This window comes from Schistocerca cancellata, chromosome 3, assembly GCF_023864275.1.
Source record: "Schistocerca cancellata isolate TAMUIC-IGC-003103 chromosome 3, iqSchCanc2.1, whole genome shotgun sequence".
Taxonomy (NCBI): Eukaryota; Metazoa; Arthropoda; class Insecta; order Orthoptera; family Acrididae; genus Schistocerca; species Schistocerca cancellata.
The window spans coordinates 293,125,851-293,148,806 of NC_064628.1; the positions used below are offsets into that span (position 1 = coordinate 293,125,851).

The 22,956-nt window shown below is 39.0% G+C and overlaps 1 protein-coding gene across 2 annotated transcripts in view; it reads right to left on the reverse strand.

Moving 5' to 3' along the window:
* Positions 1-3,870: 3,870 nt before the first annotated feature.
* Positions 3,871-22,956, reverse strand: part of LOC126174990 (oocyte zinc finger protein XlCOF7.1-like) — a 76,430-nt gene continuing 57,344 nt past the window's right edge. For both annotated transcript variants that reach the window (XM_049921471.1, XM_049921470.1), the window contains 3 exons: positions 18,516-18,660; positions 5,372-5,528; positions 3,871-4,481 (listed from right to left, as the gene is read on the reverse strand). In XM_049921471.1, the coding sequence (XP_049777428.1) occupies positions 4,076-4,481; positions 5,372-5,528; positions 18,516-18,660 (708 nt within the window). In that variant the 3' untranslated portion in view covers positions 3,871-4,075. The remainder of the gene's footprint in view (positions 4,482-5,371; positions 5,529-18,515; positions 18,661-22,956) is intronic.

The following is a 22,956-nucleotide window of genomic DNA, read 5'->3' on the forward strand; positions in this document are numbered from 1 at the left end:
CGGAACCTTCCACAGAAGAACCCCAAAAATGCCCCACTTGTGACAGGATACTTTCCGGGACTGGATCAGATTGTGAATGTGGCTCTCCAGCAGGGATACGACTTCCTCAAATCCTGCCCTGAAATGAGATCCATCCTTCATGAAATCCTCCCCACTCCACCTAGAGTGTCTTTCTGTCGTCCACCTAACCTTCGTAACCTCTTAGTTCATCCCTATGAAATCCCCAAACCACCTTCCCTACCCTCTGGCTCCTACCCTTGTAATCGCCCCCGGTGTAAAGCCTGTCCCATGCACCCTCCCACCACCACCTATTCCAGTCCTGTAACCCGGAAGGTGTACATGATCAAAGGCAGAGCCACGTGTGAAAGCACCCACGTGATTTACCAACTGACCTGCCTACATTGTGAAGCGTTCTATGTGGGAATGACCAGCAACAAACTGTCCATTCGCATGAATGGTCACAGGCAGACAGTGTTTGTTGGTAATGAGGATCACCCTGTGGCTAAACATACCTTGGTGCACGGCCAGCACATCTTGGCACAGTGTTACACCGTCCGGGTTGTCTGGATACTTCCCACTAACACCAACCTGTCAGAACTCCGGAGATGGGAACTTGCCCTTCAGCACATCCTCTCTTCTCGCTATCCGCCAGGCCTCAATCTCTGCTAATTTCTAATTTCAATTTGCCGCCGCTCATACCTCACCTGTCTTTCAACAACATCCTTGCCTCTGTACTTCCGCCTCGACTGACATCTCTGCCCAAACTCTTTGCCTTTACAAATGTCTGCTTGTGTCTGTGTATATGCGGATGGATATGTGTGTGTGTTGGAATGACTCCTTACCCTCTCCCTTAAAACCCACATCCTTTCATCTTTCCCTCTCCTTCCCTCTTTCCTGACGAAGCGACCGTTGGTTGCGAAAGCTTGAATTTTGTGTGTATGTTTGTGTTTGTTTGTGTGTCTATCGACCTGCCAGCGCTTTTGTTTGGTAAGTCTCATCATCTTTCTATATATAAAATGCTGTAATTGTTATTTCTCGGTTGCCACATACAGCAAAGAGATGGATACCTCCGAATCTCACTATGTACCTGTTGTTTCGCTAAGCGTAGTACGTATAATCCGGAAAGTTGTTAGTGCAGTAATTATTTCTGGACTTACACATTCATAAACAATAATTTCCAATTAGTTTACATCAGTGGTTCACAACTGAGGGTAATTACCCCCATGAGGGGTGAAATGAAATTTTATGAGGAGTGAAAATCAAAGAGTTTAAGTTTGTTTTGGTCTCGAAACTTAAACCCATTACTATCATTAGTGTTTCGTAGTGCTGGAATACTGCCTACGCCAATGACCAATAAGAACGTATTTTTTTTTAAATAATGCTAACATTAATTCGTGACACAATGTGGCAGAGGATGCAGCTTGTGAAACGAATGTATGAATATATGTTCCTCATACATATATTCATACATATTTTGTAACATGCATCTATGATAGTATACGTAACACGTAGTCATCACATATGCTTGAATATCTCACGAATATGCCTTCACCGAGTTGTAGCTAATTCCCACGACAGATCAGAAATTGCTTCATCATTTACTCCACAGTAATGAACGAATTAACTGACAGCACAACACAACAGTAATGTAATGGCTGGTACATTGCTGTAGGGCTTACACATTATTGTTAGTTACAGTAGTCAGACACAAAGCATTGGCAGCCTGTAGTCTTCCAATTTCTGCAAGTTCAGAACAATGAGTCTAGCAATCAAGTGATTACATACAGTATGTTGCCTACAGTGCACACATTGTAACCTGAGTGATTTTAAATCAGAGTGGTGGGTGCGGGTGAAGCAAGTGCCTCTAGGAAGGAGTAGTGTGGAGGAAGGATGTTTTGTACGAAATGTCTACCCTCAATGTGGACAAATTTTGTTTTCTGAGAGGGGCTTATAAGTATCACTCACTGTGCACTGACAACTGCTTCTTCATTTATTTTTTTACAAGGAAGCAGTACCAATTGTCTCACTGACTCGTTAGTTTGTAGTTTTCACTCGTCATTTCAGAAGTAAGAGCTTACAAAGAAAATTCTTTTCCATTCTGAAGTGTACTCGAGCACTAATGTTGATTGAGAGGGGAGGGGGTACCAGATAATATCCCATTTTATTCATGGTAATCGTCTCAGAAATGTGACAAATCACTGGTTTTGCACAGTCTTATTATTATCTGCATTGTAATTTTGTCTTCAATAATCAACTGGATGCAATGAAAATATTAACAAAACCAAGTTCTGACATGACACGTTGGACAATTTCCTTGTTAGCTATGGCTCACTAATAAAGCAACGTAATAGAAGAACATGTACATATATTGAATAATGATTGATTATTTACGAATATTACTAAATTCTGTATTGAGCTATTAAAGTTATAAAACTCACCCAGAACATTCTTCTCACTCATGGGTCTTTCCTCGAACTCTGAAATGAAGTTCTTTAAAATACTGCACCAAGCACCCAGTTTCTCACTTTTGTTGGAATATGCTTCCGTCGTTACATCACAGAGTACTGATATAAATTGTATCTCAACAATTAAATCTTCTGTATTTATTTTACTTTCAAAGAGTTTATTCAGGTCCCTGAGTTCTCGAGGCAGTATTTACATATTCATAAGTTAACAATATTGTAACACAGTGCAAGTACAGCGTACACAGCACTGTTGTACATGAGCTACTGGAGGACAGCTGCAAGAGTGACACACCATGCGTGTGCACTGGTCCAGTGGAAGAAAAGTGGTGATGTAGGTGTCTTACAGGTCATGGGCCCCATTTACCACAATACCCCGCGAGGGGTCTGGGCAACTCCGAGTCGCCAGGGCAGTCACCAGGCCCATAAATTGGTGTCTCAGTGTTGTCACAAGTGTCCGCTAATTAAGTGCCATCTGACACAATGCCCCTTGAGTCGCCGGAGACACTAGTGGTGACGCTAGCTGCCCTTGGCTAATAGCGCCCATAATCAGCAAAAATTCTGTGCCTTCACACATAAATGAGTAAGTAAATGGACAATGAACATACATTTATGCAAGATATGTGTCTATGACAATGATGAAAAAGAACTTCACAATGTACCATGAGTTTTGTGATAGCTTTACCTATCACTCTTGTTTTAATGATAGATCTTACCTGCTCTGGTTTCTTTTCTTTTTTGATATTTTGGGATAAAATATGAGAATATGTCTGCATGGTAGACCTTTAATGTAGTAACAAAATACTGCTGGGGAACTACATAAGATTAATGAAAATAAAATAACGCTATCACAAAATAAGGATGTAGAACAAAAGTTACCTACACAATTTATGAATACATGTAAATTTCCTAAAGTTCGATTTCTTTCAGAAAAGCCTTCTGTGCAACTGCCAAGAATGAGTATTGGCAGTAGGTGATGATACCAACAAAGTTTGGTATTATGTGACTTCTATACTGTTTCAAATATTATCATGCACAGGCAATAGTATTTTCAAAAATTATTTATTTTTTTGTGTCGTATGTTACTGTGAATTTCTCTGGTTACTGAGACAGCTTTTTCAAAATATCATGACACTGTAAATGTTCACAGAGGATGAGGGATGTAATATAAAGATACCAACAGAAACATTCACTCTCCAGTCGGGGACTTGGTGTGATCGTCATCGTCATTCTTCGGTACACCAGGAAACATTATTAAAAATTTGGAAACTTGCACATTTGTGAGGGGATATAACCTTCACACATCAGTATTTAGTGTAATCAAGTACACTCAATGTAGTGACACATTATCACTTCATTAGGACGTAAAAAGAAAAGGAAAAAGATTATAAATTAAATTAGTGTCAGCTGAGTAATAAATATTTCATTTTATGACTCATTATTAGTTTAGCAGAGTTGATATGCAATGCTACAGTCACAATCACTACATTATACAGACAACTAAAGTGTTATCACTTATATGAGGTATTACAAACACTGCCACTGTTACACTAATCACAAGCCTTACAATTGGGAGCAGTGCACAATAAAACCAGATTTCTTATTATAAGTTATCAATAAGTGATACTGCTAACATCAAAAGTTGCTGGAACAAAGACCAGTCCAGGTTGAAGTCCAAAATCCTCTGTAGGAGGTGGTTGCACAAACTGGGCAGTTGTTCCAAGAGTTGGTCCTCCAGTTGCTGTGGTCCCATCAGTTGCCATCAATGGGCCTAACTGTACAGCATCAGTTAATGTCAACATGCCTGCATGTCCTCCATCAAGTTGTACTAGCACAGGTGGTGTACTAGATGCTGATTGCTGCTGTGGTACAACAGTTTCAACAGAGAGTGGAACAGGTAATGGTGATGGCTCATCTGGATCATCAATGTCAGCAACTGGTGTCAGTTCTGAAGGAGCTTCAGTAGATGCTGAAGCTTCAATAGGGGGATTTGAAGACTCAACCTCTGGATGACATTTCCTGAAAAGTATCACAATTGTGGGAACACAACAAATTGCTCTAAATATTGTGTTAAATGCTACACATGCAGCTGTCCTTGTTACATAATGAAAACTAAATTGACCACGTATTCCTCTCCCAAAATTTTAAGTTGTTTCTGTAAATCAAAGATATATTACCAACCATTGTACTGCCATAATTGAGATTAACTTTCATGGAAATAGGCTATCTTCCTCTGTAAACGGGAGGGGGGGATGGGAGGAAATTCTGCAGCTCTAACAAATAGTTCTTTTGCCTTAAGCTTCTCTTCATAACTTTTCCTTTACTCAGTATGCCTCATCCACTATCTTGAATTACTCAGCTCTGTTATGGCTTCTTTCTACAGCCTCAAATCTTAATGTTTCATTGTTGATTATAATTTTGTCACACACTGAACTTTCTCTCATGGGGCCCAAACTAAAGACTTCGCGATCTAGTTATAAAAGAGCTTCTACACCTTTTGCTTTCACATCACAAACTACTTTCTACAGACTTCTTGGTTCTGAATACTTTAGCTCTGATACAGATGTGCAGAGATACTTCTATTAATTGATCTTCATACAACAGTAATGGATTGTGTTCATAATTATACGCAAGGAAATAGGATGCACAAATTTCTTTGCATTACTTTGCTGCTATTTTCTGAAGTTAACATACTTGTAGTTATTGTCAGATTGAAGGAGACAGTGAAAGAACCAACTGAAGCAAAACTGATAATCTATCTCAAACCCCTCTGTCCAAACTTGAATCGCATGAACAAGCTTAAATGACACTTATCCTTTCCTTCTGTTGGTTTTTCATCAAACACTTCCTGAAGCTTGCATGCTGATTGCAAATAAAATTGTCGGTGGTAGAAGGATTTAGATACTTACTTCCGATGCAACTTAAGGTCCCAACTACTGGCATAGCACTTGGGACAAAGATCACAACTGTATCGTTTCTCTCCCAAATGCCGCCGAATGTGATCATCCAATTTTGATTTTCTTATGAATCCTTTGCCACATGTCTGGCACAGGTGAGGGCGTTCTCCTGAAAAGGAGTAAGTATTCATACAGAATTATGAAAAACTGTTTTTACTAAATACTGATTTTATGTATCACCCTGATTTCAAACTTATCTCCAAACCAGTACAGCAATGATGCGTGATTTACACAGAAACTCAGAGAATGAGGCATCACCTCACTTATGGAAAACTTACATAAACAAAAGTAACTGAGGAATGAACATTATCTACAGACTGGAACACAGAAGCTCAGTTACTTATTTTAGACCCCCCCCCCCCCCAAATACATATGCACATGCACACATTGTTCCAGTACTTGTACCTGACAGGCGATGGGGCTGCATTATGTGAGGTAAGTGGCATACAGAAGCGGATATGGGTGAAAGGAAGGAGGATATAAGCAAAATTTATGTTTGATGCACCTTTGATGAGGAGATCAACAGAGTAGGAACATGATCCCTGATCAATAAGAATGGGGAAGGAATTCACCGATTTCTTTTTGACAAATTTAAGAAAATCATATAAAACACATATGGAAGGTTAGACAGTGATTTGAAACTCTCTCTTCCTCCTGGATGGAAGTCCAATTGCGCCACCTCACTAGGTGGGAGGGATGGTGGACGAAGGAGGCTAATAGTGGTAAGGGCAAAGAGAGGAAGCACCAGGGTGGGAAGGTATAAGGGCACATTAGAGATTTTGCTCAGATGCTGGCAGAGGCATAGTTTGTTCAAAATGTCCTGAATGAGGTCTTCCTAGATATGGATCACCTGAAGCTGGTAAAAATTAGTCGACTTTTTGTCAAAAGTGTTTTACATCTGCCTGCTGTCAACAATGGCAATCTAAAAATACAGTACCTGTATAAAGAAATTACTGTCATGCAATGCCATGCAGTATGCACATGCTTAGAGGCAGTGCTGTGTAAGGAAAGTGCAAGTTGTTCTTTCCACACCTCTACTGTAACTATGGTTTTCAATGTGTTGGGCTGTAGTAGATGGAGCCTGATTCCTCAGCTGCTCACACCGCCATCCCCTCCCCCCATAAATTCTGCTCATGCCTGGTGATGCGGTAGGAAGGCTATCAATATTGCAGACTGATCTACCTGAACTTCCATAGCATGCAAATATAATGCCACCCAGTGGACTTACTCGCAGTTGCTGTTATTTGACTTTGTCTCTCCATGTGTACTATACTGCCACTTTGAACATCTAAGTCTTCAATTTTATTATTCACAGTAAATATCTTCACTTTCTTAAGAAGCCTACACTGTCTCATCCCTTAACTCAACCACCAAGTTTCATTTAAGTCTATTTTCAACTTGGTATTTCTTATCCAGGTTTTACTGCCATGCAGAAATGAGCATATGATAAATGTTCTATAAAATAATACATCAGAAATCATGATGCAGTAACAAATTTGGTTGAAATTTCTCCAGACGTTGCTGAGTTACCTGGACCTACTAGACATTTGTAGTACAGTGCTTCACCGATGAGCGTGTGATTTCTACCATTGCCAGGCTTAATGGAATTTTGCTTAACTTTATATTTAAAATATGCATGCAAAGCAAATTAGTAGTGCTTGGACTTGTATCAGTTTCAGTGAGGAACTATTGCATAATAATTATGATCTGAAACTATGGCTTATGTTAGTTTCCATCACGATTGTGGACAATTATACAATTTTGATCTGTCATTACAGTGGTTTACTTGTGTTCAATATATGTTGTTGTCCCTAAAATGAGGATTAGAATATTGAAGTCTTCAATTTTATTATTCACAGTAAATATCTTCACTTTCTTAAGCAGCCTACTCTTTTTCATCCCTTAACTAAAATAAATAAATGTAAATGTCATGTGACTTGGGCCTCCTGTGGGGTAGACCGCTCACCGTGTGCAAGTCTTTCGATTTGATGCCACTTTGGGGACTTGCGCGTCGATTGGGACGAAATGATGATGATTAGGGCAACACAACACCCAGTCCCTGAGCAGAGAAAATCTCCGACCCAGCCGGGAGTCGAACCTGGGCCCTAGGATTGACATTCTGTCGCGCTGACCACTCAGCTACCGGGGGTGGACGTTCCCTTGACTCAATCACCAAGTTTCATTTAAGTCTGCTTTCAACTTGGTTTTTCTTATCCAGGTTTTACTGTTATGCAGAAATGAGGATATGATAAATGATCTATAAAATAATACACAATAGCTGTAGGCCACTTCTTTACTGAAGCGCTACTAACTTTGGTCAAACAACAGGTGATCCTAAGACGTTAAAATGACGTTACTTACAGGCCATTTGTTCAAATGTGAGGATTTGTCTTGAATCGCCAAATTCCGTTTCAAAAACATAAAATGTAGGGAAGCAACGAAGTTACATGTGTGGGAATATGTTGGCAAGATGAAGTGTCAGAACAGTCTGGCCTGACTTTTGTAATATCTCAGTTCAAAAATTAACACACACAGCTTAATTCCTATGAGCTGAGTACATCATAATTCAACATTGTTACAGCTGCAAGTAAATTATATCAACTACTCCCTGTATTAATTACTATTTTTCAAAGTAGTAATTTAGGCAGGATATAGTACTATTTCCATGAACACCAAAGTATCTTATAATGTAAATAACAATTTATAACACGGTATAAATGTATGAATTATGTGATGTAACTTTATTTCTTGGTTGAAGGTTATTTGTAAAATTGATGACTGAAGTAGAGAGAGACATATTTTTGTAACCAACAGTGATTTGTATTCCCTGCCAAATCGCAGTGTCTATATGGAGTTGGAGGTACTGCTGCTGTTAAGTAAGACACAAGTCCCATGCACCTCCACAAGTTACTACCTGAAGCTTTCAGGTAAGGCCATTTGTATAGTCTTGTTTTAGTTTTTTTCATTCCATATTCAGTCTGGTCTGATCATGTCTACTTAACAACGACCTTTCTGCGAATTTTAAAATTCTGTTTCTAGCAAGCCATTCACTAAATGAACTTAGTTGTTACTGACTACTGGGAAGCTATTCACTATATGAACTTAATTGTTACTGACCACTGGGAACTGTCAATTGTTCCACTGGTCACTGTTGCTAAATGAAACTGAACTTATGCTACCTACCATTGAGCAGGGTAGTAAAAATATGTCACAAAAACAAAGGATAATTTTGGTTCCAGAACATATCTTTTTTAACTCTGTTTCTGGTTTATGTACACGAGTCAGGTGCTTCACTAATGCTACATAATGCACCATAGCTAACATTTGATTCTATACCTTCAACATTGTTTATCAATTGTTATTTAGATTTAATGATCTGGACTCAGCATGGAGTCTGAATTTTAGAGGTTATTGTTATAATTTCATTTTAAGATGAGGTGAGAGGTGATTGATGAGATGACTGTTACATCAAGAAGCATCAGCTTCCAAACAGCAGAAGAAAAACAAGTACATTTTTGCCCTAAGTGTGTTAGCAGCTGGCAAAATGGGGAAATACCAGATTCTGACAATGTCACATAGAGAAGTGTAGCAACATACATTCAATCCATACCAACAATGAGGCAAGCACTATAGGCACAGGTGATTTTAACTATTTTGAGGGACTGCAGATGTAGAGCCTACATGTGTGTCACCTTCAAAATGTGTAGGCACTAAGTACCTCTTGAGTGTCACACAGTGTATATAATTTGTGCAGTGGTTTTTGCTTCATCAAAACGCTATTGATACTACATTCCCCACACATGTCTGGACTATGAGAATCCATATCTGGGACTATGGGAATCCACATACTATACATGCACTCCATAAATACACCCAGCACATTGATTAATGATGCTTCCTGCTAAGTATCCAAGGGCAATTAGGGTTCTACACCTAGTCCGAATATCAACTGAGAGAACATGTCAGAGCTGCACCAGCAGCAGCAACTGCAACAAACAGGCAGTGGGAACTTCTACCACCAACACTGGCTTGCCCCCCCCCCCCCCCCCCCCCCCCCCCCGTGTCTGTATATGTGCCGATGGATATGTGTGTGTGTGTGTGTGGGGGGGGGGGGGGGGGGGGGGCGCGAGTGTATACCTGTCCCTTTTTTGCCCTAAGGTAAGTCTTTCCACTCCCGGGATGGGAATGACTCCTTACCCTCTCCCTCAAAACCCACATCCTTTCGTCTTTCCCTCTCCTTCCCTCTTTCCTGATCAAGCAACTGTGGGTTGCGAAAGCTTGAAATTTGTGTGTGTGTGTTTGTGTGTTTTTTATTGTCTCCTATCAACATACCAACACTTTCGTTTGGTAAGTTACAGCATCTTTGTTTTTAGATATATTTTTCCCACGTGGAATGTTTCCCTCTATTATATTCATATGTATTTATATATTGATATGTGTACTGTTGCATGCATACCTAATACGTTCCAAAACAGAACATAAAAAAAACGATTTTCTGATGTTCATATCTTGGGTTCTATTGGTAATAAAAAGGTAGGGTCAAGTGTTTTGGATAGTGCTTGGGCTAGGTATCATTTTTATACCCAAGAAAAGGATTGTCTTATTGTCACTATCCTACAGCACAGGGCCAAAGTAGGAATATTACTCACTTTCTCCTGCACAGGCAAATGGAGCAAATTTGTTGTTTCTTTTTGCATTTTAAGTGGTCTTTGGTGGGATTGATGGGACTTATGGAGGCACATTAGTTCACAGGCAGTTCCTTTGAAAATCCAAAAAGAAGGGTTTTTTACTATAGTTTTGCCATCGCCTGCAGACCAAAACCCAGCCAAGAAATTCCAAGATGGCTACGCACACCAAATGGCTGAAAATTTTACGATGTATTCCTATGATTCCAATCTCAAACAATATTAAAAATTTTTGAAAATATTCTTTACATCATTATCTGTTTCTGAGACACAGAAGTTTAAAGTTACCCCATTTTTACTTGCAAAATACACATGTAAAATGTGATATGTAGGAAAAAAAAGTTTATAAAGTGACGTAGTATGGAGAAATATGCTGTAAAGTGTCTTCGTTATCATCTAGGACCCCCATGTAGTGCTGAAGCACATGCATAATTTTTTTTCAGCAAAATCCAGCCTGAGGTGTACAATTAGTTTTGCATAATGTCAATTTCACGTAAGTAAACTATCTAAATTTTACCGACCAATACATTTCTTTTCATACGAGTTGCATGCCTTGCTGCAGCAGGGAAAAGAAGGGAACCAGCTGCAAAATGCTCCTATTGGACCAGAAAAAAATGTGAATATGTTCTTGTTTATTTAAAAGACTCTGACTGGAAAGTGGGGTACCAGCTACCTCATTCTACTTTCCTCAGTACATTTTAAAATTTTCCCCAATATTTTGGCATGCAAACATATTTGCAGTTTTTATGCTGAGAGAGGACAGTTGCAGTGGCAGTGAGACAGAAAAGAAATCAATACTGGAAGATAGTAGACAGTTGTTGTATTATATAAAGAGTAAATGAGAGAATGGCAGTGTGAGAGAAAGAGAGGGACACAATGGCAGTGGAACATAGCTGACAGTGACAAAACAGTACTACGAAGAGTGTGGAGGCAACACCACCACGGGGGTTGGGCTGAGGGTTGGAGAGGAAGGAGTAAAGAGAAAGAGAAAATGGAAGCGGGTGACATCCAGTAATAATGAGAGACAGAGTATTTGACCATAAGGCAGTGAGAGACAGTGACAGTGAGAAGAGACAGCAGCAACAGGAAAGAATGAATGAGATATTAGCAGTAAGAGAGAGCAAGATGGAGACAGTAATAGTGAGAGGAGGCTGTTGTAGGGGGACTGTGGCAGTGACATGGCAGACAATGACAGAGAGATATGAAGAGATAATGAGAATGAGCTGGTCTGAATAAGTCAGTGAGAAAGAGCAACTAGGAATGGATGGGTATGACTGATTTACAGTGATGGACTAGTGGGTGTCAGTGAGTAACAGTCAAAAGAGTTTGTGGGAGTTTGAGATGAGTTGCATGCTACAGCGCAAGTGTGTTCACATGCCAAACTTTTTGGGAAAATTTTTAAAGGTGCTGAGGAAGGTACAGTGAGGCAGCTTGTACACCACTTTTTAGTCAAGAATCTTTTAAATGAACACGAACATAACCACGTTTTTTTTTGTGCTCTCATAGGAGTGTTTTTTGCTGGTGTATGTGTTCCACATCTCCTCCTAAACTACTGGACCAATTTCAACCAAACTTGGTACACATATCACTTACTGTCTGGAAAGAACTGCTGTGGGGGCTAAGAACCACCTACCTATCTAAGAGGTGTGTGTGGGAGTGAAAAAGTAGTTTACCCCACAATGTGCAAATACCCAAACTTCATTCATCCAGTATTTGAAAATGAGAGTGCCTAGTGACTTGCAACAAACTTTACACGTAAGTTCAAACCATTACAAAACTTTTCCTCACTGACAAGTCCCACGAAATGATGAAATGAATATAGTTTATCCTTTACTACATTTATGCTGTTCAGGCTGTAAAATTGCCACATCAGGGACAACACATCAGGGACAACATTTTAATTTATTAGTTCTTTACTACTAACTGTACTTGCGACACATTTAGCAGACAGTATTTGCAGATACTACTGAATGTATCAGCAAAATTATATCATTGTATGACATAGTTCAGGATACATGACGTCATAAACACTGAGATGCGAGCAAAACTGCCACACCTGCATGAAATTTAAATTTATTACTTTTTTTCTACTAACTCTATTCACAACACATTTCACTGATGGTATCCACATATGCCACTGAATGACCTACAGAATTACTGTATATTGTTGCATGACATGTAGTTCAGGAGATATGACATCATGAAAATTGAGCTGTGTGAAAATGAAACAGTCACGTGATATTTGCTACAGCTCCAGGTGAACTGTATGTACAGATATGTGTGAAATATGTTAAATATATGTGGAAAATATTTGACATATGCATACATGGTCAAAACAACTCATAAAAAGCTTCTCCTAAGCCCCTGTATCAATTTCAGCCCAACTTGGTGCACATACTACTTACTACCTGGAAAGAAATACAGTGGAGGTAAGAACCAGCAATGTCCTATTAGGGTAGGGCTGATAATGTGGAAAGAGAGGAAGGAGGAGATAGATAGACAGACAGAAGGAGGGCAGAGGAGGAGATGGGGAAAGAAAGAGAAGGAGATGGACAGAGAGAGGGAGGAGAAAGCGGTGGAGAGAGAGAGAGAGAGAGAGAGAGAGAGAGAGAGAGAGAGAGGGGGGGGGGGGGGAAGAGAGAGATAGAATGAGAGAGGGGAGAGAAGGAGACCGACAGAGAAAGGAAAGAGGAGGAGATGTACAGAGAGAGAGAGAGAGAGAGAGAGAGTGAGTGTGTGTGTGTGTGTGTGTGTGTGTGTGTGTGTGTGTGAGAGAGAGAGAGAGAGAGAGAGAGAGAGAGAGAGAGTGAGAGAGAGAGAGAGAAAGGGGGGGGGGAATGAACAGGGAAAGGGAACAGGAGGAGATGGACAGAGAAAGGGGAAGCAGGAAGTGGATAGAGAGGGGCAGAGGAGAAGATATACAAAGAGTGGGGGAAGGAGGAGATGGACTAATAGAAGACTGGAATAAATACACACCTGGGCAACACCAGGTACTCAACTAGTTGTTATGCATCATACTTTTCATTTACATTCTGGACCTGTAGGGTAAGGTTTCCCTATTTAATATTGTCTTACATATATTAGTATTTTTTCATTGATGATAACGATTTCTTTGGTTGTTCGTTTTGATACTGATACTACATCATTACTTCTGCAAAAGCAGATCGGCTGTCCATGATGATCAGGCATATCTTTTTGAACTAGAAGTGACTCAATGGTCGTATCCACTCTTAGTAGTAGTCTTCTTTCCTTCCTTCATACTTCTTTTAGCGACCACACTGAGTGCTTTCATGGAGTGTAAGTAAAACACAATAACTATGGACTCTTAACAACCAATGTTTTCTATAAACATTACAGCACAGCAACAGCTGGTTCTAGTGCCACGGATCATCTCACTCAGTTTAACTACCACTAGAACAAATTTCGAATGAATGGTGCATTTCACAATATGTAAAAGAACCCTGTCATACTTGACAGAGTTAAGAGGACAGTGTTACAAAATGTCTGTAAATCAGACCCAGGACAGACAGAAAACCAAACACACAGAATAAAATATAATTTGTATGCAGTGGTTATTATTCACTCTCAGAATCTTAAGGTTGTATTGTGTGCATAATTCATATGTGTTAACAAGAATGCATATCTTAAAAAGAAAATTATCCTGTGTGTCTGGCCAACCATCCCTCAAAATTTGGTGGCGGGATCCTGAAACATCCTGTATACAACACGCTGAGTTTACATCCATAGGGCCCTTTCTTTTTTCTTTTTTTACCAAGTGAAGAAAGTGAGATCATGTGAGAGTGAGAATAGATAACTGAAAGCCCTGGTTCAATAGTGATAAAAAGGCAAAAAAGAAACAAATATCCTAATGTTATTTGCATCACATAAATAGTTCTGGAACCAAAATTATTGCACAACATTATAACTGCAGGTTTTTTTCCCCCAGTGATGACTAACATCTGGGGGTATTAAAAGAGAGCTTTATTTAATGCAAAGGACTAGCTCTAATCAAGATTTTAAAATCCTTTATCAGGTTACCTTCCATCAGGAATGAGAGTGCACTCAGTAATATGATATACAAATGATAGAGCAGAACAATCAGTCGTCCTTTTTTGCAGGTTTTATTCAGCACATCTAGATTTCAGATAGTGCCTATTTCATAGTATCAATGCATGTCAGTCGCCTGTTGTTCGGGCGTCTATCACAGTTGTGAGACTTGTGACTTCAAGAGTCTTGACAGAACTGCATATCTTACCAACAGAAAACAGTGTCTTATGAGCAATTGATATGACTGGAACAATATTAAGTTCAAAGTGATTAAATATTACATATGGTGTGTTGCGAGTCTCAGTGCTTGGCCCCACCGCTGTTCTTGGTCTACATACATGATTTACCAAGGACACTGGAATACTCTCCAAAAACTGCAATGTTTGCTGATGACAAAAGTATGCTGACAAAGGGCCCAAACATAAATACAACAAACAGGCAGACAGGGTAATAATGGAACAGGTCTACTATAGGTTTACAGCCAATAGCTTAACTTTAATCTTAGAAAATCTCATATTATGCAATTCCAAACAAATAACAATGAGACATTTCTTGATAAGAAAGTCCACTCCAAGTACAAAACTTATGCGAAAGTGCTGGACAATTAATATGTTCTTCTCAAATTCCCTCTCTCTATTCTTAAATCTTATTAAAGCCTGCCCATTCATCAGTTTACTCTTGTTCCCTATGACAGTAACAAAGTGGATTCCACTGACTGGTAAGGTTGGAGTGTTTTAATTCTTCTTTAACAGATCATATAGTATGGCAAGAGAGCATCCTCACTGCCATTGTCTCCTAAGACATTTACCTTTATTCTGTGTACCTCAGTCTCTACAAAAAGTGCTAACCCTTCACAATGTATGACATTGTTTTCGCGTACCAGATCTTGCCCTTGTCCCTCTGAGCTTCAAATTTTACTGTCTTGATCAGTATTGACCTGTTTTCAGTGTTTGTTCCCAACCAGACCCCATTAGAAACTTCTTTTAGTTTTCAGATTATTGATGTGCTAGCATGCATTCTCCACGATTATCCTTTTCAAGTGATTGGTTTGGTGACCACCTCCTATTATTCACAAATTCAGGACAGTTCTTTGCACAATATCCTCCCTGTGTGAATAGATCTCCTGAATTTCTTGTGTCCTCATAGTTTCTAAGATTACCATAAACACTGCGCTTTGGGCGGTCATCACAATTATGATGCATATACTCCCCAAGATAATCTTTCTTCCCACGTGCATTGTGGTTACCACAGCTGCGTTATCTCTGTTCATGTTTGTGCTCTTCATTCCTCCAGCTCTTCTCTGTCATGGCTTCTATATTATCTAGTATTAAACATAATTCCTATATATCACACTGTGTGTGTGTGTGTGTGTGTGTGTGTGTGTGTGTGTGTGTGTGTGTGTGTGTGTGGTGGGAGGGCTCAAGAGGGACAATTTTGTTTATTTCACAACCAATAATTCTTCAGAAACATATCCTCCAATTATTCATAGCTCTTGAAATTTTGATTGCTTGCTATGCCGCAAGTGTGTGTTCCTCCTTGCGTAACACCAACACAAAAATCATTTTCTTCCATTTGTCCCAATTTAAGCAAATGCATCTTTAAACAACTGTTTTAGAAGGGCAGCTGGGTGTATATTTTCAGCTGGTGAGAATGACTGAAATTTTGCACATTTAAATAATTATCTCTCGAGATGTGATAGTAGCAACAATAACTTATTTCTGTTTAACTTCAAACATTTTAGCAATTTCTTCATGCAGTTTCCGTTTGCCTCTTTCCAAATTGGTAGTTAACACTTTTTTCAGAGGATGAGCACAGGTCCGACCAGGTTGTTACTGTAACTCACTACATTGGTTTCGCACTCCACTGACATTTTAACTGATGATTCTTTTTTACCTGGGAGACACCTTTTGCTTCTGCAATTTATCTGTCTTGTTTTTTTATCCTGCATGAACAAAATTGTCATCATTTCTTCCCACCAAACTTTGTTTCTAGGAATACCCTTGTAGTCCTTGTACCTTGTCCTTAAATCTTTTTGTGCCTGCTGCTAAATTTTTCTTCAAGTTCTTTGTTAATAGTCTTACAAACATCCATGAGTGAAACCTTGATATTTTTCTCACTTGGCCTGAATCTCTTCCTTCATGATGAATCGTTCCATCTCTATGTCTATCTCTATTGTTCACATTGTTGTTAATTGAAAAGTCCTAATCACTTTTCTTCCCCTGTTCAACATTCTCTTACTTTGTGCACAAGGCACAAGTATGCAAAGATATTGATACCCTTACCATTCACTGATTTTGCAGTCAGTCATATCTGAGCCTAATTTCATCTCTTTAAATAAGGCATTTGGAGCTCAAAGACATATCCAGTCCTCCTGCCATTCTGTCTGTGTTACTGTAATCAGAGAGAAAGATAGCCTGCTGAGTTTCAATTTAACCACAACAATCTGATTGATGATAGTCTACCTGCAATCTGCTTCCTGACTTCAGCACCAAGATGCAGCCAACATGTTACAAACAACAGGATCTTAGGATCAGTGCATGTATCACCACGTTGTAATAACCCCTTCTCCTTCCTGATATACTGAACATATTCAGAAGATGTCACAGCAAGGATCAATGCATGTATCGTCACACTGTGACACCCCACCCCCTTCTACTTTTCCTTCCTAATACACTGACCACGTTCAGAGATGCCACAGCAAAATTATTTGTAGTATTTACCACTTGAATTGTGAGGAATCATTGGTTGATTAACAACAGAAACACTGAGATATAACTAAACTTGTGATTTTTATCAATACTTTCTCACGCAGCTGCTTATCACATGTCACTAAACAACTGCTTAAGAGCAAATCAACTTTCCTATGAATATTTCGAAGGAGCAAGATAATAACAGGTGAAGTTCACACATGAGAGCTTGAATAAAAATGAATCTGGCATGCAGTGCCAGTTGCCATCCGTACACTCCTACATTGTTGACACAGCAAATTACTTCTGACATTATTGACACAAATAAATATGCCCTCCTATGGTGTAATGTTCATCTATGGTGTGTAATGAACATCAACAAAAGCAAAACGAGGATAATGGAATGTAGTCAAATTAAGTCGGGTGATGCTGAGGGAATTAGATTAGGAAATGAGACACTTAAAGTAGTAAAGGAGTTTTGCTATTTAGGGAGTAAAATAACCGATGATGGTCGAAGTAGAGAGGATATAAAATGTAGACTGGCAATGGCAAGGAAAGCGTTTCTCAAGAAGAGGAATTTGTTAACATCGAGTATAGATTTAAGTGTCAGGAAGTCGTTTCTGAAAGTATTTGTATGGAGTGTAGCCATGTATGGAAGTGAAACATGAACGATAACTAGTTTGGACAAGAAGAGAATAGAAGCTTTTGAAATGTGGTGCTACAGAAGAATGCTGAAGATAAGGTGGGTAGATCATGTAACTAATGAGGAGATATTGAATAGGATTGGGGAGAAGAGAAGTTTGTGGCACAACTTGACTAGAAGAAGGGATCGGTTGGTAGGACATGTTTTGAGGCATCAAGGGATCACAAATTTAGCATTGGAGGGCAGTGTGGAGGGTAAAAATCGTAGAGGGAGACCAAGAGATGAATACACTAAGCAGATTCAGAAGGATGTAGGTTGCAGTAGATACTGGGAGATGAAGAAGCTTGCACAGGATAGAGTAGCATGGAGAGCTGCATCAAACCAGTCTCCGGACTGAAGACCACAACAACAACAACATGGTGTAATATGATTACAAAGGTTATGTTCCATATATTACTTATACTGTGCCATGCAGGGAAGGGATGGAAAGTGTTCTTTTATTTTTCATATTTTATACAATACAATCACGTGAGCATTTCACAACGGTATAATCAGTTTGACCAGCTATCATCTTCATGACTGGTCTCTGGCCCGAGATCCAAACAGGGTACTATTTTAACTCTGGATTATTTTACCCAGGAGGACAACATTAATCATCAAACCATATAAAACAGATGCATGTCATTAGCAAATGTAAAGGTGGTAGGAAACAAACTTCCTATTGTTACTTTTTCTTGAAAGTGAATTCAAGAGCTAAGCCGGGCATCAGAAACACTTTAAAAAAATCAGGTTAGAAACATCCCAACACATCACTGCAGTTAACATTCATGGCTAGTTGTTATAATGTAGTAGAACTCATGGACATAGATACATTTCACCTACATTAGTGCCTTTATCAATATCTACTTACTCTCAGGATTGTGACTAGTGACACTGTATTAAAAATGTAAGCATGGATATCAATAAAACTCTTGTTCACTGTAGATACCTTTTAACACACATTATTATGTACAATGTATAGCTAAAGAAATTACCTGTATGTATTCTGATGTGGAACTTCAGTTTTTCTTTCTGTCGGAATTTGCGACTGCAGAAGGAACATGAAAATCTCTTGAGTTCTGTATGTGTGTCCAAGTGAGCACTTAAACTGCTGTGGGTTGAGAACTTTTTGCCACACACCTATACAGATAATACCAACAGGTGCTATAAAAATGTCTTCACTTAACTAATTCAATGAATCTATCTGAAGATTAAATAAAGAGACTCTAAATGTAGCAACAAATAGCGATGGGCATTTGAGTTTCACTGTATATAGCTTTCTAGTAGCTGTGAAGCATATACACTAGGGATGAATCTTATTTTTCGAACTTGCTTCCTGTGCACAACAAAATAAGTTGTGTATAATACAGGCTCAATAGGAAAAGGAAAAGGCATGCCCTTAAGCTGCTACATTAGGAAAAAAAAGGCATAAAATCCTTTTTTTTATATCTTAAAAATGTTATTCAATAACTTATTAACTCTCAACGTAATTATTAATATTCCTGTATCAATCTTAATACTACAGTCTACAAAGCTACTATGTGCAATGTTTGCAAGGCAAATGTGACAAGAAACATCTTTTTTTTCTTTTCTTTTTTTTTCTTCCAAAAATTGTTATTGTTGATGTTGTCTCCTTTTATGCTATGAAAACATATGACGATACACAGATACAACCTGAACTACATACTGCTTCTGTTTTCATTTTTGTAAATTATTTATTGTACACCTCCATCAGATCGATGCCTATCTCATCCAGATTAACAACAATTTTCACATCACAATAACAACTAGATTGGCAAAACTTCATTTTCATGCCACTAAGAAGGATCTGTCTTAAGAAGTTTATCCCTCAAAACCAAACTGTTGAAAATATCCACACTTTATTAGAAACATACAGTTTAATCTCATTACTGATATTGTGTGGGATCTGACTGACTGGTACTTGAACCCCTATAATAATTCTGTCTGCTAGTTCTGGCCCACTGTTCAATGCATTGATTATTGACGCAGAAAGCTAATTAGGAACACGGATGGCCTAAACCACAGAAACGGAGACACATATTATAAATGGATTTTAAGTTTTTTCAGTGCTACATGATATCATCACTACTGATAACCCAATATTTACAAAGTTCTGAAAGAATACTAACATACAAATCGAGTGGTTGGTTTGGAGAGTAAAGGGACTGAACTACAGGGTCATCAATCCCTTTTTCCTCAAGCAAGCAGGTCTCAGGTTAATAACATGCCCAAAAGGAGACAGGAAAAGTAAAAAGGTGTAAAACTAACTGGGAACCACACTGAAAGACAAAACAAAAGAAGCAAAAAAAAAAGAGGAAAATGTGCACTAACAAGAAAAAAAAAGCAGTGGAAGGTATTAAAATAATGTAGCAGATGGCCTGGGCTGGGGTGATTGCAAGAAGAAAAATGGATGAGCCAGCCACTCTACAACATGCTAAAATCTCCAGCTGAAAAACACAAGGCTAGAGAAACACAAATATGGAAAAGGCAAACATCAATGTAGACAAACAACAAAGAAAGAGTGAGAAAGAGTTAAAAAATAGGGAGGGCGAAGGCCTGAGAGAGAAAGCCAGATGCCCACCATTAGATTGAGTGATAAAAACCTCCCCCTCAAAGAAACCAAAAACTAGATCAGCCGTTGAGGCATTGTCTCTTAACATGATGCTCAAATCATTATACCCACTGAAAGCAGGCTAAAGCTGGAGATAAGCTCAGCCAAAATTTTTGAGTAGAACCTACCGGTGCTCCGAAAGGATAGGCTAAATATGGTTGGTGGTGGTGTGTTTGTTGCTGTTAGAAGTAGTTTAACTTGTCGCAAGATTGAAGTAGATAGTTCCTGTGAGTTAGTATGGGCAGAGGTCACTGTTGGCAACCAGAATAAAATAATAATTGGATCCTTTTAGCGACTTCCAATTCATATGATACAGTTGCTGAAAGGTTCAAAAGAAACTTGAGTTTGATTTCAAACATGTACCCAACTCATATAATTATAGTTGGTGGCGACTTTAATTTACCCTTGATATGTTGGCGAAAATACATGTTTAATTCCAGAGACACACATAAAACATCTTCCGAAATTGTACTAAACGCATTCTCTGAAAGTTATTTGAGCAGTTAGTTCACGAGCCCATATGAATAGTTAACGGTTGTGAAAACACACATGACCTCTTAGCAACAACTAATCCTGAGTTAATTACGAGCATCAAGACGGATACAGGTATTAGTGAACACAGGGTCGTCATAGCAAGATTGAATACTGTAACCCCCAAATCCTCCAAAAATAAATGAAAAATATACCTACTCAAAAAAATCAGATATAAACTCACTTGACACCTTCCTGAGAGACAATCTCCAGTCCTTCCAAATTAATAATATAAGTGTAGACCAGATGTGGCTTGAATTCAAAGTAATAGTATTGGCAGCAATTGAGAGATTCATACCAAATAAATTAACAAATGATGGACCTGATCCTCCTTGTTACACAAAACAGGTCAGAACACTGATGCAGTAACAACGGAACAAACATGCAAAATGTAAACAGACGCAAAATCCTCAAGATTGGTAATCTTTTACAGAGGCTCAAAATTTAGCACGGAGATCAATGTGAGATGCTTATAACAGTTTCCATAATGAAACTTTGTCTCGAAACCTGGCAGAAAATCCAAAGAGATTCTAGTAGTATGTGAAGTACGTTCGCGGCAAGAAACAACAATGCCTTCTCTGCATGATAGCAATGGATATACTATCGAAGACAGTGCTGCCAAATCAGAATTACTACACATAGTCTTCTGAAATGCCTTCACAAAAGAAGACAAAGAAAATATTCCAGAATTCGAATCAAGAACAGCTGCCTACATGAGTAACGTAAAAGTAAATATCCTTGGAGTTGTGAAGCAACTTAAATCACTTAATAAAAGCAAGTCTTCTGGTCCAGACTGTATACCAATTAGGTTCCTTTAAGAGTATGCTGATGCATTAGCTCCATACTTAACAATCATATACAACTGTTTGCACAACTAAATATCCATACCCAAAGACTGGGAAGTTACACAGGTCACACCAATATTCAAGAAAGGTACTATGAATAATCCACCTAATTACAGGCCCATATCATTAACGTCGATACGCAGCAGGATTTTGGAACATATATTGTGTTCGAACTTTATGAATTACCTCAAACAAAACCGTCTATTGACACACAGTCAAAATGGCTTTAGAAAACATCGTTCTCGTGAAACACAACTAGCTCTTTATTCGCATGAAGTGTTGAGTGCTATTGACAAGGGATTTCAGATCGATTCCCTGTTTCTGAATTTCCCCAAAGGCTTTTGACACCATACCACACTAGCAGCTTCATCTCCATCTACATTATTACTCTGCAATTCACATTTAAGTGTTTGGCAGAGGGTTCATCGAACCACAATCATACTATCTCTCTACCATTCCACTCCCGAACAGCGCACGGGAAAAACGAACACCTAAACCTTTCTGTTAGAGCTCTGATTTCTCTTCTTTTATTTTGGTGATCATTCCTATCTATGGAGGTTGGGCTCCACAAAATATTTTTGCATTCGGAAGAGAAAGTTGGTGACTGAAATTTCGTAAATAGATCTCGCCGTGACGAAAAACGTCTTTGCTTTAATGACTTCCATTCCAGCTTGCGTATCATATCTGCCCCACTCTCTCCCCTATTACGTGATAATACAAAACAAGCTGCCCTTTTTTGCACCCTTTCGATGTCCCCCGTCAATCCCACCTGGTAAGGATCCCACACCGCCCAGCAATATTCTAACAGAGGACGAACGAGTGTAGTGTAAGCTGTCTCTTTAGTGGACTTGTTGCATCTTCTAAGTGTCCTGCCAATGAAACCCAACCTTTGAATCGCCTTCCCCACAATATTATCTATGTGGTCTTTCCAACTGAAGTTGTTCGTAATTTTAACACCCAGGTACTTAGTTGAATTGACAGCCTTGAGAATTGTACTATTTATCGAGTAATCAAATTCCAACGGATTTCTTTTGGAACTCATGTGGATCACCTCACACTTTTCCTTATTTAGCGTCAGCTGCCACCTGCCACACCATACAGCAATCTTTTCTAAATCACTTTGCAACTGATACTGGTCTTTGGATGACCTTACTAGACGGTAAAGTACAGCATCATCTGCGAACAACCTAAGAGAACTGCTCAGATTGTCACCCAGGTCATTTATATAGATCAGGAACAGCAGAGGTCCCAGGACGCTTCCCTGGGGAACACCTGATATCACTTCAGTTTTACTCGATGATTTGCCATCTATTACTATGAACTGCGACCTTCCTGACAGGAAATCACGAATCCAGTTGCACAACTGAGATGATACCCCATAGGCCCGTAGCTTGATTAGAAGTTGCTTGTGAGCTGTGTCAATCACCG